This window comes from Pseudopipra pipra, chromosome 3 (assembly GCF_036250125.1).
Source record: "Pseudopipra pipra isolate bDixPip1 chromosome 3, bDixPip1.hap1, whole genome shotgun sequence".
Lineage (NCBI taxonomy): Eukaryota > Metazoa > Chordata > Aves > Passeriformes > Pipridae > Pseudopipra > Pseudopipra pipra.
The window spans coordinates 23,562,390-23,590,354 of record NC_087551.1 but is presented as its reverse complement, the minus strand read 5'-3'; the positions used below and the strand labels follow the sequence as shown (position 1 = coordinate 23,590,354).

The following is a 27,965-nucleotide window of genomic DNA, read 5'->3' as shown; positions in this document are numbered from 1 at the left end:
CAACAAAAGAGAGACACGGAGCTCCTGGAGTGGGTCCAGCGGAAGGCAATGAAGATGATTAGGGGACTGGAGCATCACCCTTATGAGGACAAGCTGAGGGAGCTGGGCCTGTTCAGCCTCGAGAACAGGCGACTGAGAGGGGACCTCACCAATGTACATAAGTGTCTGAATGGAGGCTGTCAAGGGGATTGATCCAAACTCTTCTTGGTGGTGTCAAGCAGTAGGACAAAGAGGCAATGGGCAGAAACTGATGCACAGGAAGTTCCACCTGAATATGAGGAAGAACTTCGTTACTGTATGGGTGGCCAAGCACCGGAACAGATTGTCCAGAGAGGGTGTGGAATCTCTCTCACTGGGAATATTCAAGAACTGCCTGGATGCAACCCTGTGCCATGTGCTCTAGGATGACCCTGCTGGAGCAGGGAGGTTGGACCAGATGACCCACTGTGGTCTCTTCCAACCTTACCCATACTGTGATTTTGTGATAAGGAATTTTGTAGAAGCTCACTTCAGAAAAGTGATAGATGGACATGGACCTCTCTGGCAGGTTGTTGCCTCTGCATTCTGCAGCCATTCTGGAAGTGAGTAAGAGTGGTGGAAACCTTCAAGCTGAAGTGATGCTTTGAATTTGTCCCAGAGAAACCTCTACCATCACAAATCATCATTCTGCCCAAGGTTAATTGTTTTATTTGGCTTTGGAGAAATCTGCCACACGTGTACATAGCATACCACTTTCTTCCCAAAGGGCAGATGCCTTGAAGAGGCTGCCAGGCCTCTGTAGCTGCTGGGACACAGGGCATGAGACATTTAAAAAACTTCAGCTCCTTGCTGATCAAATGAGAAATATTGCTTTATGCTGCTGCTTTTCTAGGGTTTTTGCTCTCAGGTTCCACTGCTGTCTGTCAGTGACTATAACAGCAGTAGAACTTCCTTTTCATTCATACCATCTAAAATTGTGAGAGCTGTGTCAGTGCAGGGGTGTTTGTGCCAGTGATGTTCAGCAGCTTAGTTTACAGCTAGTCTTGCAAAATCATTCATTGAGACTCTTGTCATGTTTTATTATATAAAATCCTTTGAATAAGAGAGGGGAAAAAAATAATCATCTCATGTAGAAGTCCAGACAGTGAGATCTTTCAGCTGGGGCCATGGTCAAGAGTTTGTCAGTGTTCCTGCTCCATGGGCTTATCAGTGACTCTTGTGGAAGGGTGGCTGCTCACCTGGTCCCAGACCATACCTGGGCTTTTAAATATCAGCACGTAACAAGGGACAAAGATGTCCTTTTCAGTGTAACCTGATGTAAAAGCTGTAACTTGTTATACCTCTTCCCTTTTCGAAGCTGCCTTACTGCTCCCACAGGCATACTGTTGGTGTTATGCAGCCATCTAGAGGGCCTGCTGCCTGTGCCAGCTTAACACTATTGAACAGAAACCACAAAACTGTAGGAAAACCCAAACTCTGCTGACCCTTAGTGGCCATAACTCGGCTGCAGTGCTGTGGGAATGTTTTTACAAATTCAGGACTGCTGTTCTGGTGCTGTTATGCAGTGTGTTGTCATATTTTTTTGAGGGGGAAAGGCACTGACTAACCTGTCAGGGAAAAAAATCAGGGAAGCACTGTCAGTGGAGAAGAGGATCTGGGCATCAGAGACGAGAATGCACCTAACCTCGAGATTTTATGATAGTTCCACAGAGCAAATGAAATTTGTACATCTAAGGGCTATCACAATTGACAGTGTAAACTGAAGGTGAGTCATTCCCTGGCAATGAGAGACAGAAAGAAAAACTGGAAGCAAAAGGCAAAAATTACTAAAGACCACTTGTTGCTCTGATGGATAGATGTGATTGCTGGAGACATTAGGAAATGTATGTCTGGTTCAGACAGGGAAGAGAGCTCCTTGTACTGATGTGACTGATAGCATTCCCATGCAGCATTACAGGCTTGGGCCAGAGAGTCTGGAAAGTGGCCCAGTAGAAAAAGACCTGGGTATGCTGGTCATCAGCTGGCTGAACATGACCCAGCAGTGTGCCCAGGTGCCTAAGAAGGCCAATGGCATCCTGGCCTCTATCAGCAATAGTGTGGCCAGCAGGACTAGGGAAGTGATTGTCTGCCTGTATTTGGCACTGGCAAGGCTGCACCTTGAGTACTGTGTCCAGTTCTGGGCCCCTCACTTCAAGAAAGACATTAAGGTGCTGAAGCTGAAAAGGGTCTGAAGAGTATATCATGTGAGGAGTGGCTGAGGCAGCTGAGGCTAAGTCTGGAGAAAAGGAGGCTCAGGGGAGACCTTATCACTCTCTATAACTACCTGTAAGGAGGTTGTAGCAAGGTGGGAGTTGGCCTCTTCTTTCAGGCAACTAGGAACAGGACAAAAGAAAATGGCCTCAAGCTCTGTCAGGGGAGATCCAGGCTGGACATCAGGAAGAATTTTTTTAATGAAAAAGGTGGTTAAGCATTGGAACAGACTCCCAAGGGAGATGGTGGCGTCACCATCCCTCAAAGTGTTCAAGAAATTACTGGATGTGGCACTTAGTGCTATGGTTTAGTTGACATGGTGGTGTTCAGTCAAAGGTTGGACTTGACCATCTTGGATGTCTTTTCCAATCTTCATGGTTCGATGATTCTTTGTTTGTATGCCTTCACCTGGAATATCAGACAGAAGCCTGGCTTTCAAAAATCTGGAAACAAAAAATTGAGGATGCAAAGAACACCTCAAACTGATCAGGGGAACAGAAATACTATTTTATGAGAGAGTCTGAAAGATCTAGCAAGGTAACATCTGAAAGGTTTCCCCCATTAAAAAATCACATCACTGATGTCAAAACCAGAGAAGGTTAAGAGTCACATGGTGCCAGGTCAAATGAGCAGAGATTGCCCAAACTTTTCAGGTTGGAAAATTAATGTGTTTTTAACACTAGGAGCAGTGAGGTTTATTAGCTGTGTCTGCAGTGCCAGGACCCTTGCTAAAATGCAGGTTGACCCAGGAGGGAGTTGTCAGCACCAGCACTTTCAGCCCCATGTTCCTGTTTTGGTGGTACTGTTCAGGCCTGCTAATTTCTCAAATTCTCTCATGATAACTGTAAAAACAGTGTCCCTGCATTAGTGTGCCTTGCACTCTGGCAAGGATGGGGGGAAGGCTGTGAGAGGCTGTAGGTCTGTGCACCCTGCAGTGTGTACACCCTGTAGCTATGGGGTGTGTGTGCCCCTTGTAGGTGTGTGTACACCCTTTGGGTGTGTGCACCATGTAGCTGTGTGTACCCGCTGTAGTGTGCATACCCTGTAGCTGTGTGTACACCCTGTAGCTGTGCACAGCCTTTAGCTGTGCGCACACTCTATAGCAGTGTGCACCCTGTAGCTATGCACACCCTTTAGCTGTGCTCACACTGTACCTGTGCACACCCCGTACCTGTGCTCACCCCGTACCTGTGCACACCCCGTAGCCATGCTCACCCCGTACCTGTGCACACCCCGTACCTGTGCACACCCCGTAGCCGTGCTCACCCCGTACCTGTGCTCACCCCGTAGCCGTGCTCACCCCGTACCTGTGCACACCTCGTACCTGTGCACACCCCGTACCTGTGCTCACCCCGTACCTGTGCACACCCCGTACCTGTGCTCACCCCATACCTGTGCACTCACCGTACCTGTGCACTCACCGTACCTGTGCACACCCCGTACCTGTGCACACCCCGTACCTGTGCTCACCCCGTACCTGTGCACACCCCGTACCTGTGCTCACCCCGTACCTGTGCTCACCCCGTACCTGTGCTCACCCCGTACCTGTGCACACCCCGTACCTGTGCTCACCCCGTAGCCGTGCTCACCCCGTACCTGTGCTCACCCCGTACCTGTGCACACCCCGTACCTGTGCTCACCCCGTAGCCGTGCTCACCCCGTACCTGTGCTCACCCCGTACCTGTGCTCACCCCGTACCTGTGCACACCCCGTACCTGTGCTCACCCCGTACCTGTGCACACCCCGTACCTGTGCACTCACCGTACCTGTGCTCACCCCGTACCTGTGCACACCCCGTACCTGTGCTCACCCCGTACCTGTGCACACCCCGTACCTGTGCACTCACCGTACCCTGTGCTCACCCCGTACCTGTGCTCACCCCGTACCTGTGCACTCACCGTACCTGTGCTCACCCCGTACCTGTGCACACCCCGTACCTGTGCTCACCCCGTACCTGTGCACACCCCGTGCCGCCGGCAGGGCTGCGGCGCCGCCCGGCGGTCAGGATCGGTCGCGCAGGGCCGGGAAGCTCCGCCCCACTCCCGCCCTCCCTCGGCTGGGCGGGCGCAGCTCATAAAGGGGCCGGGCGGGAGCGGGGCGCGGGTCGTCCGTGTTGTGGAGCAGCGGGAGTGGCCCGGCGCAGGGTCACTGCTCGCCGCGGAGCCGGAGCTTGGTCCGAGGCCGCGGCTGCCGCTCCTTCCCTTCCCGGCGGCGCAGCCCTCTTCGGGTAAGAGCGGAGCGGGTCCCCCCTCCACTCCCCTCGGTGCCGGGTTGGCGAGAGCAGCCGGGGTCCAGCCCTGGTCCTGTTTGTGCCCCGAAGGTCTGACCAGGTACGGGCCGTGCTGAGCCCTCGGACCCGGGGCCTCCGCGGTCGGACGGGGCTCGCCTGCCCTGCCGGCGGAGCGCGGGGGCCCGAGGCCGCAGTGCCCGGTGCGGGCTGTCCCGCTGCTCGGTGCCCACCCGTCCTCCGCGGGGAAACCTCTCCGGTCCTCTCTTTGCCCGCAGGGAGGCGGCCGACGGGATCAGCTCCCGGGCCGATGCTGCTGCCGGCCTGGGAATTATGGCTCTACGGGCTCCTCACCGTGGGCTCCCACCTCTACGCGTTCTACGAAGCGCACCAAGTGTCCCGAAGTAAGTGGGGGACGGGGTCGCGCTTGCTCCGGCGGTGCTTCCCGCCCGCGGCTGGCGAGGCTGCTTAGCTTGAGTTCTGCTCTCTAGTTGGTTTCTACTTAGTTCCCTTGCGAAGAGCGCCTATGCTCTTCCCAGCTTGCCAGCCAGCCCTGTGCGAGGAAGCAGTAGGCGGGTGCCACCTGGGCAGAGAGCTTTGTCCCAGGGCTTTCATGCCTTGGAGTGCTAGGAACGCCCATGGCAATCGTGTCCTGGCAGCTTTTTGACAAGGAAAAGACAGGGAGATCTCTGGAGCTCAGCTACTCAGATAAAGAAAGTTCAGGCAAGTTGGGTTTGAATTGTCTTGTTTTTCCTTTCTGGTCACCTGCAACCTCTTGCAGGTGGGTGGTTAAGAAGCATCCATGCCTTGTGATGGTGCTTTCTGGGGTCTGAACCTGGGGAAGCCCCAGGACAGGTGGATGCTCCCTGCCTGGAACTCTGGGCTCCTTTGCTGGGTTCTGGGCTTGGAGCAATGGTTGGGTTGTCTGTGCAGCCTCGGAGTCAGTTTGTTTCCAGACACCTGCTTGTGCCTTGTGTAACCTCTTGGTGGTAGCTGTTGTGGTGACTTGGTTTGGATTCAGTGGAGCTGTGTAGTGCAGAGCCTGTGTGTGAGTGAACTGTATGAATGGATCTGGAGGTGGGGTTTTAAATGATTTAAGTACAATTTGTAGATAAAAAGAAGCAGTGTTTCTATCACGTTGATATTCTAACGGAAATAAAGGTGGTATTGTAAAAGTATAACAAGCTAGAGAGGCTCATTAGGAAAATATGTATTGCATCTTGTTAGGCTTTAATCAGCAAGGTGTTCTACACTAATGACCCAGCTGTCTTTTAAAAGACCTCAAGGGAAGGAGTGCCAGAAAGGCACTTGCAGAGCAGTGGAGAAAATGTTAGGTAACTGGCTCCAGAGCTGTCCACCCGTGTGTACAGTAAGTCTTCTGTAGAGGTGGCAGAATGTGATGGCAACAGGTTCTGTAGGTGGCATCTCTGAGTGCCTTTTCCCTGCTCTGGCTGTACTGGCTGCTCTCAGGTCTGTGTGTCCCTTCTGCTCTGGTGGGAGAAACCAGGCAGTTCTGAAAAAGGGGAATTGAGGGTGCTGGTTTTATGTGGTAAAAGATGGGTCACTGTGTGCTACTGTCCCTGTTGCAAGGGGGAATCAAAACACATGTTCTGGGAATTTGCTTTGCCACTGCTGTGGGGCAGAGCTGTGGCCTGGTTGGGCAGCTCAGCTGGTGATATGTCCCTCCCTGGATCTGGGTATCCCCATTGGTGGAGACGACATGGGAATGTGTTGCTCTTGAGCAGCAGAGGACCCATCCCTTACTCTCCCTGCTCTGGCTGCTGTGTCCTTAGCAAAGGTTTGCTCTTCCCTGCAGAGTATGAAGCTGTGATGGACAGAATGTTTGGGCTGGACCCAGGAACTCTCTTTTGGGGCCTCAAAAAGGTAGGAGGGGTGATAGGTACCAGCATCTCTAATTTTGAGGCAATAATACGAACATTGTGTCTCCATACCCGTTGCACATCCAAGCTTCTGATTCAGCTTCAGAAGTTTGTGGTAACTTGCAGATTTGGATATTCATAGTTAATTTTAGACTGTTTCTGGTGAGGAAAAGGGGTTGGCTGGGTGCATCTAGATCTAAGAATCATAGCCAAAGTTTTGTTTCTTTTTTTGATCCCTATCTTAAGTGTCTATCCTTTGCTACATGACTTAATAACCCTCTGTTTGGCCTTAAAAGCTTTGATCACCCTTGACACTTTCTGCAGCCTTTCTCCCCTTTTTTCTGTCACTGGGTGATTTGGATAATGCATAACATCAGTGAGCATGTGTTTCTCTTGGTTGGCCTGTAGTCCAGCATAGAGTAAACAGATTTTTGAATGATAAAGTCTTAAAGAAATGTGGTTGGTATTAAAAAACAAACAAACAAACAAAAAACAACTGATAAGAAAACAACAAAAAAACCCCCAACCAAATACACCCCCACCCTTTTGCTTGCATTTCTTCGAAAGGATATGAGCTCAAAAGCAACTAATGCAACTAATATTGAGGATTACTTGTGCCAGACCAGGAATGCGTGTCTGTGGAAGTGTTTTGGATTTTAGGCCTGCCGTCACTGCTGGTAAGGGAAGCCATACTTCAAGAAAGCCAAAAAGCAATTGTGAACTTCTAGTGAGGCTCTGTATTTGACAGAGGGCTACGCTTTTACCTAATTTAGGTAAAAACCTCATGTCATGGAAACTCCAGCTGACCTGACTCCATCTGATTGCAACTAGGCTTTGTTGAAACAGGTAGTTAAACTTTTCTTCCAGCAAAATGCCTTTTCACTGGAGTTCTTGATTTTTCAAGGCAGAGCAGAGCTGCTCTCTTAATCCCTCAGGAGACATGCTGCCTGCTCAGTTTCAGCACCAGTGTGGTGTTTAGGAGTCACAACATTGTCTAAAGCTCTTTTTTTCTTGAACTTTGCACCTTTGGAAGTCAAAATGGTGCTGTCTGAGTTCACTGCTGTACTCAGTCCAACTGTATTGCTGATATGATGTTCCTCAGATGTAGAGTTCTGTTGGGTAACACACACCTAGTGTGTTAGAGAGATGTTCCCTTGTTCTGTAAGAACATGCATTTATGGCCAGATACACATTGTGACCAGTTCTCTTCATGCCACAGGACCCCATGGACTTTGAGTGGAGCTACTGGATCGAATGGGGAAGGGAACGTATACTGTGGCTTCTGGCTGGTCACCTGCTGGTATCACAAGTGTCCAGGCTCCTGGTGGAGAAGGTATGTATGGTTTTTCTTCACAGCAGGGAGTTTCTGTGACTTTCAGTTTACTCCGGATGTGGGAAGCTTGGCACTGAGGCCACTGAATGTATTAAATCCCAGTCTGTGGGGTGAATTGTGTGAGTGGGTCTGTAACAATGCACAGGTGAGACCGTGTGGATCAGTTACCTTAATGTTTTGGAGACTTCAGCTGCCAACTCGTGAAAGCCTCTGCCTTGTTGTGAACAGAGTCATTTGCCTTGCACATGCAAGAAGGGTGCAGTTATTCCTTTCCGAGAGTGTAAAGTGATGGCTGCTTGGGTTTTGCCATGATTGCTCGGTGTTTGCATGATTGTGGGAAATGATCTGTGTGGTGTCACACCTGCTAGTCTGGGGAAGGAAAGGAGGAAGTTATGTTCTGCAAATTAGGGAGGCTCTGGATTTCACATGGTGCTGTTACAGGAACACCTTCCCCTTCACCTTTATGGATGCTGTTGGGTTTTGTGTATTTTCAAATGTGTTCTTAACCTTGTCGACTGTATTTATCTCTACTGTAGACCCTGTGCAGGACTGCACAAGTATTGAGTGCTTTTTTTCTTTCGAAATAACTAACAGTTGTTAATTTTTCTTTTTCTGACAGTATAAACCATGGTGCTTGATGGTTTATGGAATGGCTGCCTGCTGGTTGTTACTGGGAATCAAGGGGTTTGCTGTCATTTTGTTACATGCAGCTGTTTCATTTGCTGTGGCTCAGTTTCAGCTGTCACTCCTGACGTGGTTGTGCTCCCTTATCTTGCTGTCCACTTTACGCATACCAACTGTGGAAGAAACCAAGGTAATGTGAGAAGGACTAATTAAGCATCAAATTAATTATGGTTGTGGTTCTCTGTAACAGCATCTACCTTTATGACAGCATATTGTCCCTTCAGTTGATGTAAGCAGGGTTTGGTTTGAAAAATCTTAGGCAGTAGAGCTGCAATGACTTGTGCTGGAGCTTCTGCAGTTAGAAAAGTCATATCTCTTGATCGTGGTGGCCAATGCATTGAGACAAAAATATGTGCATCAATGTGTAAATGGTATTCAGTAGAACTGGAATATGATAATACTTTACTAGTGCTCTATTAAACACATTTCATATTCTTTGGAACTCTAATCATACCAATTTGAGGTGCTGCTTTTTAGGGTTGTATCTAGGAGTTGCTCAGCCAAGCCTGCCTGTACCTTATTGGTGACTGTGGACTTCTGCAGGGAGGGAGACTGTTCCTCCAACACTTTGATTTGTACCAGATGACTTACTTCCTCGCAACTGGTTGACGCAAGCTCAGTTTTGCTCTTTCTCTGGTGGATTTTTCTGGGTAGTACAGATTTTGGAAAAACTGTTGCTCAGTTGTGAGGAAATGTCCTTGTTGCATTTACTTGGACCAAGGGGGAAAAACCGGGCATCTGTTATAAGTCTTGTTGCCCAGATGTTCGGGGAAGGGGAGATGAACATGTAGGGTCTCTTCAGGTGGTGTAGTCAGGTTTGTGCCTTGCCCTGAGGAGGAAAGGGCCCACTGCAATACAATGTAATCAACCAAACTGCATTTGCTGATGTTTCCAACATTTTTGTGATGATACATTTTTGTTGTTGGAAACAATTGTGACACCAAGTGTCAAAAACTCAAGGGCTCAGTAACATCTTTTCAGCCTTAAGCTTTCTTTGGAGTGAGTGATTCTTTTCCGATCTAGCATCAGCCCTAATAGTCCCTTGGCTGCCTCAGTAGTGTTGCCAGCTGGTTTGAATATTGCATTACTGGACCAAATCTGAGGGAGATAATGACATTTCTGTAAGAAAAACTCTCCTGCTGTCATAGTTCTTCACAGCCTAATCTGTTTCTGAAATGAAGTTGTCTCTTTATGCTGTCTGCAGTAGCTGAGGAGGACACTTCTCCATCAACAGCCAATGCTTGTTCATGTGTTTAGTGCTGTTCACTTCAGATGCTCATTCCAGCTGCCACTGGCTTTGGTTGCTTCCTGCTGATGCTGACCCCAAAAGTTAGGATCTGAGAGGACATCGGTGTTTTGCCATACAGAACATACAGCATTGCACCATCATGATCTGGCTTTCTGTCTTGCAGAGGAAGTGGTACGACACTGAAAATGAATATTATCTGCTGCTCTTCACTGTGTCAGTCCGCTGCCTCTTCTGCACTAGCTTCAGCCTGGAGTACTGCTGGCATGGACCTACCCAGAAGTCATCCCACTCATTCCCATGGATGCTGGCATATGTGTTTTATTATCCCACATTCCACAACGGACCCCTTATGAATTTTGATGAATTCAGTAAGCAGGTAACAGTGGTTGTTGTTTGGGTGTCTAAAGCTAACTTCCACAAAATTTTGAAATCATCGAGTAATATTATAGGAATGTGACAATTCTGAGTGCATCATTGGGAATCTGGCAATGTCCTGGATATCAAATTTTAAGACAAACTGTCCTCCTCGAGTTCTTTCACTTCACAGGATGTTTTTATCCGATGTCAGATTCATCCCTTCAATCAGGCAGCCAGTGACATGCTTTGTTAGATTTGGAAAGTGTTCATAATTTTAACATGCAGCTGCTGGACTTGATTTTTTTGTTCTGTCAGGTGGAATAAAGTATTGTTTTCAGGATAAGATTGCTATTAACTCTGAAACAGATTTCAGAGTCACAGAAAGATGATAGTTTGTATTGGAAATTCCTGAAGAGTCTAGTCTCTCCTCATATTGATGTGAAAACATGATTATTTACTTGGAACACTTTGCTTCAACTAGGAAGCTTGTTCAATGTGTAAGACCTACTAATCTTAAGAAATGCTTTTCCTAGTCCCTTGCAGGCTGCTTTTCAAGCCTGCTTCTACATGACAGCGGAAAGCTCCATATTTTCTTTCTTTACTGCTTTCCATATTGGTCGGAAAAGGGTTTCAAAGTTTGCAGTGCCCAGCAGTTGATTCAAACTGCACAATACAGGACGTGTTTATTGCTGCTATTTGAAAGACTGCTCATAGAACCCTTTAAATGAAGCTGAGACTGAGATGAGGGTTTCTGCTGAACACACCGGAAAGTGGAAGTTCAGGAGCTGGAGACAGTGAAACTGCTGTATGTCCCAAAGAGTGTAGTATCAGTTCTGGCAATTGGTATCCACTGCCAGGCAAAAATGAGACACTGACACTTTGTCAATGGCCTTGTTGAATTTCTGGCTTGAAGCGAGGCATAGCAGTTCTACTCATGGCTTTGGAGGCTTGTTGTGCAAATCCCTGTGATAAAGTGGTGGTCACCAAGCTTTCATCTGGTTGGTACAAACGAACCCTCCAAATGAGTGTGCGTGTTGGCTGTAATACCTGCTTGTGATTGAGGGCCCTTGCAGATGGGTTGGTTACTTCTCTTGTACATGCCTTTTTGGTGGTCAGTTAGAGACTAGAGAAGAAAATGTTGCACACAACAATAGATGTACAAAATGACTGTATTTTTAGGCAATCCTGTGTTTCTGTTGTTTGATCCTATTCTCTTTTCTTGCAGAAAGAAGGTGCAATAATAATATGCCAATGTCTTTACTGTAGTTAGCAGTGTAAGTTTGGGGCATCTTGAGAAGCATGTCAACTGCAAACCTTGTCTTATCTGGTGTTTAACTTGCATTCCCATTTGCTCAGCGTGTCACGTAGGTCTTGCTGACTTTGGCAATGCTACAGGAGAAAAATTAAGAACTGTCTTCAAGTAATCAATTCCCTGTAGCTGTTAAAAGTTGGAGGTGTTTTAAGAGCAAGCAGTCATTGTTTCTGTGTTTGGAAGGACTGATACTTGGAAAACCTTCTTCATAGCTGTGCTTTCTTTAATCTTTTTATAATATCTCTAGAGGCTGATCAAGTTACAGGAGTTAAAGTCTTGTGTCTGGATTCTGTTCAGGTTAACAGCACTTGACCTTTCTTACAGGAGTTTGGTGCAGTGTGTTTGTGTTTGGCTTCTTGTTGGTTTCTGTGGCTTACTGAGATTGAGAATGGACAGACAGTCTTCCTCAAGCGTATGTCAGGAATTTCCAAACGATGTAGTCAAAAAGTTCTCAGGATGAGTATTTTGATTAAAGCAGTCAGTTATGTGCCGGGTAACCTCTTTGGATTTCTTCTGTAGATGAGGAGACAAGAAGCTTTCAGTGTGAAGAGCAATCTCAGCATCTTAATCGTGGGCATAATCCGTATTTTCTTTTGGTGGTGCCTGGCTGAGCTGATGATTCATCTCATGTATATCCATGCTCTCTACAGTAGTGCTCTGCCTTTGGAGTCTGCATCCTACTGGGCCTTGGGTGAGTATAGAAACAATAGCAGAAATCTTTCTTCTCTCCCACTTTAAGGTCCCCAGTCTACTTCTCTTTTATGTCCATCTGTAGATGCTTGAGTAGTACATTATAGCCAACCACTGTCAGAAAGGTGGTCTACAGGCTCTTAATATAGTATGTAGATGCTCTATAAGCTTAGTTGAATGTATTGAGCTGCTTCCTAAATTAAAAATATTCTGTACATTTTTCAATCTAAAGTATGTCTATAAAATGTGGTCTAAAGTGTTTCTCCTCCTCTCCTCCTCAAGTCATAGAAGTGGACACTTAAAAGAGTTTTTTTTAGTGTGGGGATGGAGGAGGAGAGATGTTAAGAATTATTATTGATCTCCTTCTGATTGATGTTTCTAGGCTGTGTTCATGTTGAAAAGGAAAATTACAGAACTCGTGAAACTAGTAGAGAGAAGGACTTGCAAATATGATGACCTGACTTAGCAGTCAGTACCTCTTGGTTATGTTTTCCTGCTTGGCCTCCCCCACCTCTGCCCTTGCCCAAGCTTCCTGATATTTCAGTAAAATGCCCAACTGTGAGGAAAAAGTGCTGATAAATGCAGCATAATCCAGCAAGAGCTTTGGGTGATGGTTTGTAAACAGCTGTCATATGTGGTCGACTTGATTTCTGTTCCCTTCCCTTCCCAGCTATGTGTATCACCAGGCAGGAGGAACAAAAGAAAGAAACCCCAGACCTTAAAAGCAGGTTCTGAAAAGCTCTTGGTGATTTCTGAATTGATGGAGGTGTCTCTTACACCAGGGAGAAATATACACACTGGTATGGTCCTGTCCAGCGTTTGTTGAAGATTACCTATGAAGAGCAGTGTGTGTTGGAGGATACCTGTGCATTGGATGCTGGTCAGCAGAGGGCAATGTGTGCACTCTGTGTTTATCTGTAGGTGCATAAATAAACACTTAATACATATTTCAGTATGATTTTTATATCTAAAAAAGGGCAAGGGCAGATGGAGAGCAAGAAAGTGAGAGGTTTGCCTCTGTGGTTCACTGTTTGTTCTATTCCGCACTCATTCACTGTTTAGAAAGTAGATTCTGAGTTCTTGTGTTATCAATGTCAATTCATTGATGAATTAAATCTGTTCACTCCTGGTGTTTGTGTATGTGACAAAAAGCTGGCCACTTGGTAAGGCAGGCAAAGATACTGAGTTAGGGATGAAATATTCCAGCTATGATGCTACTGGTGAATTCCTCCCTCCTTTCAAGACTACCAATGTTGATTTTAAAGGGGAGCTGAGGGTGAATTACTTCACAGACAACACTGTAGGCTGTATATTTATTTGATGGAAAAAAAGTGTGTAATCCTGAGAATTAAAATGCATTATAGATTATTAGATGATTAGAAAAGGTGAAAATGCCTCAAAGCAACAGATGGTGAAAGCCAGTGTTAAAGCAAGTTTGGACTGTAAAGCTGTCTGACTTCAAGTCAAATGATTGTATTTTAATGAGTTGCCTGTGGAGATGCTGCTTTTAGGAGAGGTGTATTCAAAATGTAACTCTACTTACTGAGCTTCATCTTTTTAATGAAAGCAGCTGTTTAAGATATACCACAGATGAGATTTTGAAGCAGAAGTTGGTCACTAAAAGTTTTTTCTGCAGGTTTATCACTGTGGTGAGTTGACCTCGGCTAGATGCCAGATGCCCACCCAGCTGCTCTATCACTCCCTTTCCCAGTCATAAAGGGGAGAGAGAGTAAGATGGAAAACAACTTGTGGATTGGGATAAGACAGTTCATTAAAGCAAAAGCTTGCGCACCCAAAAGTGAAGTGAAAAGTGACAAGGTTTGTTCCCTACTTCCCAATCAGCAGCGATGTCCGGCCACCTTCCCGAGATGCAGGGCTTCAGCACGTGCAATGGTTTCTTAGCAGGCAGCCATTGGAAACAATGAATCCCCCACTCCCCCTCCCCAGCTCTCTTCCCTAGCCTCTGTATCTGAGCTGACGTCATAGGGTATGGAATATTCCCTTGGCTAGCCTGGGTCAGCCAGCCTACCTGTGTCCTCTCCCAGAAGGAATACCACAGCACCAACGCTGTGCTCAGGAGTAGCCAAAACACTGGTGTGCCATCAACACCCCTCTGGCCACCAGTGCAAAGCACAGCACTGTGAGGGCTACCATGGGGGAAATGAACTCCATCCCAGCCAGATCCAACACAATCACAATGATTGTAGAGGTCTCCTTAGACTCAAACCAGTGATAGGCCACTGTTGTGACTTGCTTTAGGGAACCACCAATATATGAGTAATAAGGGTGCTAGTAATATTTTGTTAAGTCTTACTGGACCCTTATGGATCTTACCATGCTTCTACACCAGTTCTTGTACAGAGCCAAACACCTGTTATTTTGCATTCTGTTTTATTAAAACCAGTTATATCAGATAACTGAGTCTTGAGACCAAGGAAGCAGCTTGCTGTTGACTCAGGAGGATTAACCACATGATATATAAGCCTTTTTGCACTGATGAGTTTTGTTCATTTTGTAGTTTATATTTTACTACAGCAGCTTCAAAGCAGCATGGAGCATCTACCCTTACCATGATGCCTGGCTGCTGTGATAGTCTGGTAAACTTAGGGGAAAGACTGTGAGGCTGTTCTGCAATCACCTGTAATCAGGGAGGTTATATCTGCTCCTCCATTTTTCTTCCAGGATAACTTTGAACAATGGGCAATAAATGCCAGTAATGCAGGTAAAGACAACAGTGTTGTGAGATTTTGCTGTCAGCATCCAAGGGCAATGTCAGTCTACACTTCATGTGCGTGAAGCTGCAATTGTGCTCTACATCACTGTGTGGTGTTCCTGTGAGGTGAGACAGCAAAGAAATAAAAAACTCATAAACCCTAAACTAAACCCGGACTGACTTACAGTGCTTGTTTAAAAATGCTAGTGTACAACATTGTCATTTATGGCCATGTAAAACATAAATGCTGAAGGGACCTAAAGTAACATTGCTGAGGGCACACAGGAAGAAAATTAAGAGAAAAATAGTATCTGGGAGAATGTTAATTACCCAACAGTAAGAGAAGTATTTTCTCTTGTGTGGATGGAATTATAGGCACATGAGTTTATACATGCAGCAATATACCAAAGTGGTATGGTTTTGATGCCTGTGTATTTAACTGTAACAAAGGTGCAAGCTGCCTTCAATATTACTGTTCATGTGCATTAGCTACTGTTAGTATATTCTGTGAATTGTATGTTTTTTGTTTTTTAGTTTTTCTTCAACTTCTAAAATTTTTAGACTTGTGTGTTTTGGCAACTAAACCAAGGGTCTTTGGTAGGTCAAATGTTGTGAGGTTCTTTTCTCTATGCCCTTTATGAACCAGTATGTGCATTACCGTACCAGCACTCTTGACCTATAGGTTATATTACCCCATTCATTGCATTTCACTTGCAAATGCCTCGTTCTGTGTGTTCTCCTACTTATCTGAATGTGAGCAAGTCAAAGCCAGTGCAGAGCAGAGCTTCTCCCTCTCTACAGGAAATTACCTCCTGTCCCAAATAACCCAGCTGGGTTTTTTGTTTGGTGTTCCTTGGGAGATGTATTACTGTAGTGTCTTAAAGGCACAGAGGGCATTGTAGCCTTGCTTCACTCTTTGCTTGTTGAATGAGTATCCTTCAGTCTCTTCACTGGCTATGTAATCTGGATAGATGAAGCCTATCTCTTGAGTAAATAATGATGTGTGTTGTGGTTTAGGAACGGTATTCTCCACTTCAGTACTCCCATTAAAAGTGTGTTACTTCCCCTCCCCCCCTCCAATTGGAAGTCCAAGAGGCAAAGATCACAGGTTGACATAAGAATACTGGAAATGGCAATGGAATAAGAAAATGAACAGTCACAATATTAATAACAAAAGTGTACAAAAGAGAGAGTGTGGAGCTCAAGCCACATCCATGCCACTCCAACTACTTCATCTGGCTGGGGACCAGCGTTATTCCACTGCTCTGTCCACCACACTTGCTCAACCTGAAAGAGCCCCTTCTCCTCTGAAGTGAGAGTCCCTTTCCCCACCTCTTACAATGACCTCAGGTGGTATAGAATAACTGTCTTAGCCATGTCCCCTCCTGGCTACTGCAGAAATTAACCCTGTTCTGGCCCAAACCAGGACATGCAGCATGTGCTTTCCTGCATTGTTGGGGTACTGTGGATGGAAGCACTGCTGTCATTGAAGTATCTGTGCAATCTCTTTAATTGCTGCTTTATGCAGGTTATATTTGTAACTGGCATTATTCAAAGCAATTAACTGAGTGATAAGAGTGTTGGGAATTGTGAACAGAAGAGTGAGGACAGTGTATGTTTAGGTTGTCTAAAGGTAGAACCTTCACTTCTCTCCCGGTGCCCCCTGTTTCCCTGGATTACTGCTATCCCTATGTTAGCTTGTGCCTGGCAGCTGCCAGTAAAGATAGCTTCTGTGCCTGCCCTGTGGATTGGCATGCTATGGATGTACATAATAACCAACCTGCCCTGAGAGAGTGCAGGTTGCATCCCTCTGTGCATCAATCCTTTAATGAGTAGAAAGTGTCTTGTTGTACTATGCCTCTTGGATTTTGGGGGGTATAAATGAGAAATAGTTTGAGTCCTAACTGGAGGGTCCTCTGAAAAACAGCAGTTTTCCTAAAGCTATTTTTCATGTTATGTAGAGGAACTTCTCTACTAAGAGAGAAAATGAACATTCATTATTTAAGCTCTTCAGCTAGAGAGTATGAAGTCTATTGTTAAATTTTTTTCCATGTTGAAGACATTTTGCTGGCTTTCTGACCTTGAGATGAGAAAAAGCTTATTGCATCCACATCTTACGTGGACTAAATAAAATAAGAAAATATTACGGATCTGTTTTCAGGGTATCCCCTCCCCTACTCAATACCAAAATCCCCATATGCCACACAGATGTCAGAATTTCTTCTACTACATATTTTTCCTCATGTTTAAATTGTTTCCTTTAGCATTCTGCACATACTTCTTTAAACTTGCATATTTATATTGCAGGAAGCTGTGGCCATAGTACTGAAGATCTAATGCCATGTGCATTAACAAAAAGCTGCATTACATGGGTCTGAAAAGAGTATCATTTCAAACTGAGTATGCAGTTGTGTTTTGCTTCCTCGGTGACCTGTGTTTGGTAGCAAGAATAACAATGTCAGTCTTTGGTGTGGAGGAAGAGGAGGTGATGAGAGCTAGCTTTGAGGAGAAGAGCTTTTAGATTTCCCAGTGCTAAGTCTTTTGGGTAGCTTGAGATATGAATGATTTTCAGTCATCATCCATAGCTCTTTAATCTTCTCTGTATAGGACAGTGGGAATCTTGTCTGGATATTGGGGAAGGCATTCAGCCATATCCTCCAGATAGTATGACATAGAGAAAACAAAATCTATGTGAAATTTTGCACTTGTTTCTTCAGTGACTCCTGTGTTGGCCTGTGCATTCCTTCAATGCAGTGGGCTCCAGTGGTGTACCTCTCTTTCCCAGCAGAAGATATTACTGCTCTCCAAGCCCCCCACCAGACATAAGCACCTGACAGCACAGTACTAAGGGTTGCTCATGGCCTGGGCTTTGGTGCTCTCCTCAGAGTGCCTCATTTCTAAGACCTGCTACTCCTGACAGCCCTGTCCTTGCAGCAAACCTTGGCTTCAAATCCTTCTCAGCAGTGCTGATCTTCTGTGCTAGGAATTATATAAAAAGCTAGGTCATACCAAGCAATGTAGCTTTCCAGTAGCCAAATATGAGCTCCCACACTTGGAACAGAATAAGGAATACAAAGTGGCTGTATCCAAATGTGCGCCTGTTTGCCATATCTCTGTGTCCCTTCAGTTTGTGGAAGGGATGTTAATGTCTGAACACAGAATTAATTTAAAAATGTCAGCTGTGCAAGCACAGAACTGTTATTTATTGGTCCCAGGAAGCCATTGTTTGGAGAATGTGAGCATTTTCCAGAATTCACAAATCATTGTGTCTATGTTCACAAATATTTGTCTGTGGATAGTTAGCTATTGACATATTGAGCAATATTAGGGCATTTGTGCTTTTTTAATGTTGAGCATCAAATGCAATGTTTGTAGCAATTCCATGGTTTTATGTCAGTGCTGCATCTCATTCTGGTAGCATCAGTCAGATTGTCTGAAAGAATGGGGTGCTTTCAGAATTAAAAATGACAATGTAGGAAGACTGGTATTCCATGTTAATGGAAACCATGACAGATCGTTCTTCTCAGTTTTTAAAGTTAATTTGGATTAATTTGCTACCTTTACATTTTACACTGTAAAATGAAGATTTGCAGGCACCAAGAATAAAAGCCACTATGAATTCCAATAGTCCAGTATCCTGGTGAACTGCAGCATACTGGAGGAATAGCTACACTAGGCCAGATCAGAGGTGGTTCTGTTCTACTGAGTAATGTTCAGATATGGTATGTAATAAAACCAGGGAAAAGAGTAAAGGACAGGTAGATTGGTGATCCTTTTCAATGTATGTTCTTCAGGCTTCTGTATCTGAACGACAAATTTACTCACATATAATGGGGAGCTCAGTAGCATTAGTTGAAAGAACTTAAATTGAAACAAGTGATTTTCTATTAATGGTAAAATTCACTCTGCTGGGGTACATTGTATCATATAGAAACTGAAACAAATGTAGTATGTTGCTAGTTCATTTCTTTGTGAAGTTCAATTCTGAGAAGGCAGATGTTGAAAAAGCACTGCCTATATTTCCCTTATGAGGTTTCACATTTATCCTGTAATGGTGATTCAGCACCATCTACTCATCTCTGCTCATCTGAGCAGAGCTTCATGTAAGTCTTGCAAGGTATAGGGAATGATGAAAGTCAGAGTTCTGCATGAGAATGTATTGTTTAATACAATCGTTGCACTGGATTTATCTATGATATTAATAGCTGTAGATGTGAAAATATATTTGACTAGGAATCTATATGTGCTTTGTCAGGTGTGTGATGTATAGACATACATCTGAGATGTACACATGTATGATAGAATGTTTCGAATGCTCTGTGGGTTTAATGTGTTGGTCTTAACCATGTGCTGTTTTTTTTTTTTTTTTTGTAGTGAAGTATGCACAAGTTAGGGTCAATTAACAATCATTGTTTTAACTATTAACTAGGCTCTAATACTTCAAAAGGGTATTTTCATATGAGTGGCATGTAAGTCAGTCTAGAATGTGATCTGTTTAAAGATGGAGCCACATGGTTTAATCTGTAAGTGCTGATTCTGTGTTTTAATTTGTTAGAAGAAAACATGTTACATGAGTTCCTCCTTGAAAGTAAGACCTACCTGAGTAGTCTGTGTAGGCTGGATGTAAGGTGCTGGTTTTCATGTGTGTGCAGTTTTTTCTAATAAACCCATAGATAGAAAATGGATTTCTGAGTTCATTTTAAGAAGCATGCAGTGTTTTGCTATTGAAATTAGAGTGTGCATTATGAAATACTAAGAGTGATCTGAGACTTCTTTCATCCTACAAGATTATAGGGAGAAACTGATAAAATATTTGGCATCTTGATGTCTGTTTTGAAAACTGGAAATGTGAACATGAGTCTTAGATTTTATTTTCTAAAATATTAAGTAGTTCATTGTTTTAGATAAAGAAGTGTGTGTCTGGGAAAGTAATTTTTTTTCTAATCTTTTCTGCAGGATAAACTTCCAGATAGTATTGTTAATTAACCTACTTCTATGACTACTTTTTTTACTCGTGTGTTGTGGCTTAACTCCAGACAGAAACTGAGCACCACACAGCTGCTCACTCCTTTTGCGGTGGGATAGGAAGACAATTGGAAGGATAAAACTGAGAAAACTAATAGGCTGAGATAAAGACAGTTTAATAGATAAAGCAAAAGCTGCATGTGCAAGCAAAGCAAAACAAGGAACTAATTCACTGCTTCTATGGGCAGACAGGTGTTCAGCCATCTTCAGGAAAGCAGGGCTCCATCATGCACAGTGGTTACTTTGGAAGACAAACGCCACCACCAGGAACATCCCCTCTTTCTTCTTCCCTCAGCTATACATGCTGAGCATGAGCATATGGTATGGCGTATCCCTTTGGTCAGTTTGTGTCATCTGTCATGGCTGTGTCCACTCCCCTCCACAAATCCTTGTACCCCTCCAGCCTTCTTGCTGGTAGAGTGAGGAGCAGAAAAGGCCTTGACTTGCTAAGCCCTGCTCAGCAGTAATGAAAACATCCCTGTGTTTTCATCAGCTCTATGTTCAGCACAAGTCCAAAACACAGCCCCATACTAGCCACTGTGAAGAAACACGCCTTCCACTAGACCAGGTTTCTCAAAGACCTTGGGAATATTCAAGGTAGATGCCTTTAAGGCATGTGTGTGCTTGAAAAACCTTCTGGTTTTCTGTAACCTGGAAGAACTGTCTATGCCTTGACTGAGAGTCCCTTGACAGCTCTGTTTAGTCTTGTGTAAGTAATTTCATTCTGGGATCTTTATGTCCATTTAGCTTTGTCTAAAAATAAGCACTTAGCCTCCAGGACAAACACTGTGGTATTTACTTTCCTGCCACTGCTCCATACACATCAGGATGTTTCTTGCTTCTTGTGTGCTACTGGAAGGCTGGGATATTTTGAACTTGATGATGCAGCCCCAAATTCTGAGCTGTTATAAATCTCTGCTTCCTATTAGACTTCTGCCACGTGTCAGTAACTCTTTTGGAATGTGACTGCATATTTATCTCTGTTTTCTAGTGGAACCTGTCCTAATACTTGACAGAAACAAGCATCTGCAGTCAGTAATGTCATAGGGTCAATGTAGCTGCAAAAATGGTCAAGTTGTGATGTGCTCATCATAAAATTGCCTTCTAAGCTACAGTTGACCATGAGTTTTGGTGATGGTGATAGTTTATGGACAGAAAAATGCCAAGTATGGTTTGTAATACCTGGATCCAAGTATTTTGTTGCTTGCTATTTGTTAACTTCTGTCAAAAAAATACTAAGCAGAGTTCTGAGTATATGTAGACTAAAACAAATTAGAACTTGTGAATATTCTAAATTCTAATTATCCTTGAAACTAAACTCTATGAAACTTAGGAAATACAGTTTTGCAGTAAATTTAAGGTTAAGGAAAATATTTGAAGATCTATAAATACATTTTTAAAGCATAGGAAAACCTAAAATGTTTTGAGGATTACAAGATGAAAAATTGAAAATACCAACTTCTATAAAAGTAATTTACTTTAATCTGGGACTTCAAACAGCTTGACTGTTGGAGTATATGGGGTCAAGATTGGGTACTTTTAACTATTTTATCCCTTAACACATTTCTATTTTAAAAAAATAGTTAACCTTGACTCCGAATCCTTTGAACTAATTTATTTTGGGGAAAAGATAATTCTGGCAATACTTTTTCCCTTAGATGTGTTTTAATATACACTTAATATAGCTTGTTTCCAATTTAAGATAATGGTCATGTGTGAGGACGAGTTCTTAAGCTTTCTATCAAATGCTAGAGAACAATTTACATGATAGTGTTAATGAATTTGAGAAATTTGGCATTGATCTTAAAATTTGTTTTTGATTTCATGTTTTTAAACCAGGTGAAGCAGTGTATTCTGGCTGCTTTGTGCTAGAATGGAGCAAATGCAAAGCAGCTGGAATGTCTCGGGTGTGCAAGAAGATTTAAAGGCTGTGCCTGTTACCGATGCCATCCAGCTGTTGTGCGTGGCTATGAATCTTACCCTTAGCTTTCCATGTGTGTCCAGAACTGTCATACTTCTGGGATGAGTTCAAAACCAACGAGAACTTAATCTATGTATTTTGACAGGGACCTTTGCGTTGCTGTTATTGTGACTCTTAGAATTGCCACTCGCAGAACAGCTCGTGCGTGCCAGGTAGTGATTGGTTATGTGATGTCTGTGTTTCAGATACCACTGCTACTGAGCTGTCTGTCCCTTACAGTAATGACAACTTACATGGGTGTTACTGGAGATGGGTGAAAATGCCTTTTTTTCTAAAACTTGCATATCTTTGTGTCTGAGAACTCAGAATCTTTCATCTTTGTATTTAAAATCAAATGTATTGATTTTCAAGTCTCAAGAGAGTGGAATTCTGTTTCTAAATATCTTTCCATCAAGCACAGCCAAAGGATTTTGAATTTTACTACTGCACGGGCAGCTGTGCTCTTCATAATTGGTTTGTGTGGGTGTCGGTGTTCAGCTCTCCAATGAAATTTGCCAGAAAAGAAATGAGACTCTGAATGAGATGGGAATTAAAGCAGAAAGTTGATGGTATAGATGATTTAGCAGTAATCTAATGTGGAGCTAATTGGCTAGTATCCAAATTGTGCTTCTGATTATTTGTTTCCCTCTGGGGGAAAATGCTACTGAAAACTAGATGGCTGCTCCCCTGAAGTAAAAAAAACATAAGCTTCATGTCTTGGTATTTTGTTCTAACATCAGTTTTTATCTTGTATGTCACAACTGTTTCCTATAATGTGCATGGGTCATAATATTAAAACTAAAAATGTTGGATTGTAGTAGCAAAATACTGGCCATGTGTAGGCCAGCAGGAGTTTTGCATTTTACATCATTAGTGCCAGAATTTCACTCTAGGTTGCTATACAGTAGATGAATTTTTAATGTTTAACTATTAGTTGTCATCCATAGTATACTCATTAGTCAGCAGAACGCAAAAGGGATGTTTTGCACCCAGAAAAGGAAGATTATTTAAATGTTCGTGGACTTGTACTGCTGCAGTCAGATTGAAAACTTTGTCTCCAAGGAAAGCCTGCTGGAAGGATTTAAAATTAGGCTAAATATCTAAAGTGCTTCAGTCAAATTAGTTAATATGACTGAGGCAAAGCAGAACACTAGAATGAAAGGAAATGTAAAAATTGCATTATATAATTTTTTTTCCCTACTGAAGTATAATAATTTTAGTTTCCCTTCTTTGTGGTGAGATTTTCCTTTTGTAAATTGGCAGTTAGATGGAAAAGTTTGCCAAAGTTGGGTCTTTTAGGAATGAACTCACCAGTTTCTGTAAATGTGTCAACCTCTGCTTTTTACTGGCTTTCTACTTATGATTATTGGTCAATGCCATTTTGTTCAGCAGAAAACATTTAGAATATTAATATGAATCATCTTCCTTTGTAATACATTCAAAGGTTGTTACTTGCATGAGTAATGACTCTGAGAATATGTATGATTTTCACCTCACACCTGTGCAAGATGCTACATTTTATGCCATACCCTGAGGTTAAATCATGAGCAAACACACTGCCAAAATTTCTCCTTTGGAAATCAGGTAGCTGGAGCACCTTAAGGAGACCTTTGTCCTGTGGGTTTAAAAATTGAAATATGCTTTAAGCATTATCTCAAGTGGAGTTCCAGTCTTCTATGCCTTGGCTACAGCAGAAGGGACCTTGTAGAGGGTATTTTTCTGAGAACTTAATCTGACAGGATGTGGGATGTTTGTGGGGCTGTCAGGATAAGCTGCAATGATAACCATTGTTTATATCTGTTCTGTAGCAAAAAGTGTAGAGTGGTTGTTTGTTTGTTTGTTTTTTACAAAGATAAATTTCATTTTTTCTGTAGTACATGTTCATTGCTTATATCAGTATGTTCTGATTTTAACTCAAGTCAGTATTTATTTTTTTCATAGCAACACCCACAGTCCAGAGATTTTTGAAGGTGGAAGTACAGATACATACTTGTGCCTTCATATTGGAATGATGGTATTATTTTGTATGTGTGTCTAATGTCATAAGGGCATGTGCTTTCGTCCTGTGGCTGTTGCAAAAGTAGCTGGTGTCTATCCCATCAACTGATGATGCTTGTCTTAGTTCTTTGAATAATTGCTGTTTGGAAGTAGTCAGTATTAACAGGTTTTAAAAATATTTCAGACCTTGTTTAAGGTATGTTTATTTATTTTTTTTCTTTTAGGTGGCCTGGCTCTAGCTCAAGTACTGTTTTTTTACATGAAATACCTGGTTCTGTATGGTGTTCCTGCCCTCCTCCTTCAAATGGATGGACTCAAACCTCCAGCTCTGCCTCGCTGTGTGAGCCTGATGCACAGTTTCACTAAAATGTGGAGGTTAGTCCTTATTGCTTTTCAGACAGTTTATTACTGATATATGGCAGTCAGTGTATAAGAACATGTATGTGAACATGAACACACGCATATGTTTGCTTTCATGTGCTTGTGCTTTTTCTCTTACACCCATGATTCTTCTTTAGCACTTTTAAAATGAACTTCAGTTCGATGGTTACTTTTTTCACTGCGTGGACAAATAAGGCCAAGCATCTCTTTCAGCATTTTCATCCTCATAATTTTTTTCCTCCCAGAGAAGGAAAATAAATGCTTGATTGATCACATGAGGAAAGGTGTAGTTATAACCCTTCAATATGCAGAGTGATATGGTAGAGAAAGCCTTCAACACACTAGAAGTACTATGAAAATGATACTTGTTTATAAAGTAGGATGAATTTCTGAATCTCTTTTGTTGTTAAGGAAGTTTCAGAACAATATTTCACCATAAACCTGTGAGTTTTGAATCATATGGTTGCTTTAAATCAGTGTTCACTGAAGTCTTTTTACTGAAAACTGTCTCCCAGGGGGATTCTGCTTAATATTTAGCTTCTGTGTAGCAGTGGATTCACTTGACTTCTCTCCTCCCTTGTTTTTCTCTGCACTATCCAATATTCCTTCAGTCTGTGGAATTCTGTGTCCCAGACATCTAAAAACATTCCTGAAATGATTTAGACTTGTCAGCTTTTTAGTGCAGAGACTCCTCATGTTATGTTAATGCAGAGCCTCTCAGAATGGTGCTTACCCTATCTTGTCTCTGACTGCTTTGCAATATGAATAAAGCTTTTCATTTTAGTCATAAAAACAGTGGGCCTGCTGTTATCAGTTTTATTGGATGAGATTTTAATTTTGTTTTCAGCTTGAAGCTAGCTGTAACAAGAAAGCTTTATAGTTTATAATAGTTAGCAACTGTAGATCTGTAGTATTCAAAGAAATGCAGCAGGCATAGAGTGCAGAACACAGGTGAACTATTAAAAATTATTTGAGCTACTAACAACTGCCTTGGTTTAAATGCTCTTTCAGAGTTTGAACTTAAGACTTACAGAGTTAATATAGAAATTTGTCATTTTTACCAGGCACTCTCCTGAGAGCAGCATCTCTTGGCCTGCTGGCCCTTGCAAGCAAATTCGCAAACAGTAGCAGTTTTTCCTCTGTTTCTAGTTCTTATTCCAGGGAATCTGTATATTGCTCTGGAGGTGCCAGATGAAAATGAACTTCACAAATACCAATGACGCTGCTGTGCCAGGTAGTTGTAACAGGGCATGCAAGGGTACTCAACACCTGCAAAAAAGTGTGGTGTATCACAGTAAAAACATTGATGCCCCTTAAAAAAATATTCATAACATTTGTAAGAAAATTGGAACTAATATCTAAGTGGAAAATTTAATTATTTCTTTATAGAAGCAAAAAATGTCAAGTGCTGATATTTACCTTTTGCCTAATTATTTAATTCATATCAAACATTCACTGTCAGAAGTAATGTTACCTCATCGATTGAACTTGTTTGTTTGCTTTGAGTGTTGAAAAAAGTCAGTTAATATATACCTGATTTGATTTCTTGCTCTCAAAGTCCTGTAGATAGTAGAGCTTTCTGTAGCTGCTAGTGTTATGGGTCGTTCTCAATTTTCTAAGAAGTTTTATGAATGCCCTGAATTATGATGCCCTTTTGCCTTTACAGTTAAACTCTTCAATCACACTACCCAGAGGCTTTGCAGTCTTATGTGGTATATTGGCATGTTGTATAGGAATGTTGTGTTAGAAGTAGAAATAATAGCCTTTCTTTCTGAACTGTATGACCAAACAGAACAGGAAGTTGGGAAATTGGGGGTGTAGCATAAAAGCCAGCAAAAATGGGGAAAGTAAATGGCTCATGTTGCAAAGCCTTCGGAAAAGTGACACTGTGTTTCCTTAAGATGCTAAATAGGTTGTTGTAGTTTGTGATACAAGGACTTTAATGTGAATTTTCATAGCAACTTTATTAGAGTAGGTCAAATTTAAATGTTAATGATGCCGTGCCTAGTTTTAAGCTGATAGAGTGAGATGTGTACTAGACTTTGTTTTCATAAAACAGTAGTCTGGTAAAACTTATTAAAGGCTTCTAAGGGCCAGGTTGGGAAATGGAGTGTCCGGGAATGATCCAGTTGATATGGAGTACACCACTGTTACCTGGCTGGCATCAGGGACACTGCTCAGAAAAAAGCACTTGTGTATGCTTGGCTCACTCTTACCCTTCTTGCTGGTGTCCACTTGAGAATACTGTTAGAAACAGGGTTTTATGCTGGCTAGGCTTTTGAAGACCCAGTTATTGTTGTTTTTATGTCTCAAAGCTTTCAGCAGTGCAGAAGGAGAGAAGGTAGCCTGAAGAGAAAGGCAACATGAATGTCACAATGTAAGGAATGCAAATATGCTACTTAGGAGTCTTCCACCACCACCTGGTGTCCTTTGAGCATAACGAAGCTTTTGATCTGACCCATCCAGACCAATGTCACTTATAATCAGTACATGCTGACATAATTCACTGTGATACAGCAGGTGGAAGAGCTTTCAGTCAGGAAGGTAAGAAAAATACCACAGTGTATCTGAAGTTTCTCTAGAGCTGAAAAGTAAAGCAGGAATCAAAGAATGAAATCAAGTATTCTGTCTCTCTGTTTATGGTACTGAACAATAAACTAAATTTTGTCCATTCAGATCTAAAAATTAAAGACTTTAATTAAAAAAGTTATCAACCTTATAGTAGGTTCTCCCTAAGCCATATTTAATCAAGACAGTCTCTCAAGTAAAAAAATTATCAGTCTCTTTTGCTGTCTCGAGACAAATACAGGTGTTGAATGTGTTACTGTGGTTTCATTTTACCAGGGTATCATTAGCTTGCTAAATATCCAGCTGCATAGCTAATAAATGCATGATAAAGATATTGCTATTCAAAACCTTTATCACAGCTGCGAAATGGAGCCTCTGAGCTCCTGATTTCCAGAGAGGATAGCAGTTCAGTGGCACATGAACTTAGTTTTTAGGGTCTGCTTTACCTTAAGTCATAAAAAAGTCATTAAAATCTAGTTTTTGTCACCAAGGTTAAAAGCAAGGAAATGAATTCTGAGAGAGAACCAATATTGCTGGAAACTTGCAAGTGCTTTTAAAGAACTAGCCAAGGCTGATGTCTGCCATACAACTTTTCAGGTGGAGGTGTGAATTGTGTAGTGCAACTCGAAAAAGTTACGGAAACTTGCAAATTACTTCAATATGAAAAAATATCTTAGTGGAAGAGTAGTGGTGTGGAAACTACAGAAACAATAGATACTACATAACTAAATCTTATATCAGTTTTGACTTTTTGGTAAATGACTTTGGCAATTTATTCCACAAAGAAACTTTTCAGTTTGTAAATCAGGACAACAGGCCTGCTGCTGTTTGTGGAAAAAAAAATTGTGCTTCTATTTTTATGTTTCTGTGCTGTGTTACTGAATGTGACAAGTGCTCTTCTGCAAAGATATTGGACACACTGATTGGATATGTTTTGACATGCCATGGGAACAGCATGGCATAAGAAACCAATTATCTCTGGTCATAGACTGATTTGAAATGTGCAGAAGCACAACACTTCTTGATGATGCTCGGAGGGCTGAAGTGCCTTTCCTGAGAGAGTTGGGGTTGTTCAAGCTGGAGAAGAAAAGGCTCTAGGGAGACCTCATAGCTTAAATGGGGCTTACAAGAAAGAGGGAACCTTTTTTTACATGGGCGGATAGTGATAGAACAAGGGGGAATGGCTTTAAAGTGAAAGATGAGAGGTTGAGAGGAAGTAATTGTTTACTCAGAGGTAAACTGGTGAGGCACTGGAACAGGTTGCCCAGAGAAGCTGGATGGCCCATCCCTGGAAGTGTTCAAGGACAGGTTGGACAGAGCCCTGACCAACCTGTTCAAGTGGAAGGTGCCCCTGCCCAT

The 27,965-nt window shown here is 42.8% G+C and overlaps 1 protein-coding gene across 2 annotated transcripts in view; it reads left to right on the top strand.

Annotated features, from left to right (window-relative positions):
- The first annotated feature begins 4,276 nt into the window (after nucleotides 1–4,276).
- The window catches only part of HHAT (hedgehog acyltransferase), a 145,602-nt gene continuing 121,913 nt past the window's right edge, over nucleotides 4,277–27,965 (top strand). The window contains exons 1-8 of one of the 2 annotated variants that reach the window (XM_064648300.1): nucleotides 4,277–4,456; nucleotides 4,735–4,860; nucleotides 6,273–6,340; nucleotides 7,556–7,669; nucleotides 8,289–8,483; nucleotides 9,766–9,978; nucleotides 11,791–11,962; nucleotides 23,882–24,032. In XM_064648300.1, coding sequence (XP_064504370.1) covers nucleotides 4,767–4,860; nucleotides 6,273–6,340; nucleotides 7,556–7,669; nucleotides 8,289–8,483; nucleotides 9,766–9,978; nucleotides 11,791–11,962; nucleotides 23,882–24,032 — 1,007 coding nt within the window. In that variant the 5' untranslated portion in view covers nucleotides 4,277–4,456; nucleotides 4,735–4,766. The remainder of the gene's footprint in view (nucleotides 4,457–4,734; nucleotides 4,861–6,272; nucleotides 6,341–7,555; nucleotides 7,670–8,288; nucleotides 8,484–9,765; nucleotides 9,979–11,790; nucleotides 11,963–23,881; nucleotides 24,033–27,965) is intronic. The other variant, XM_064648299.1, reaches the window with a different exon arrangement.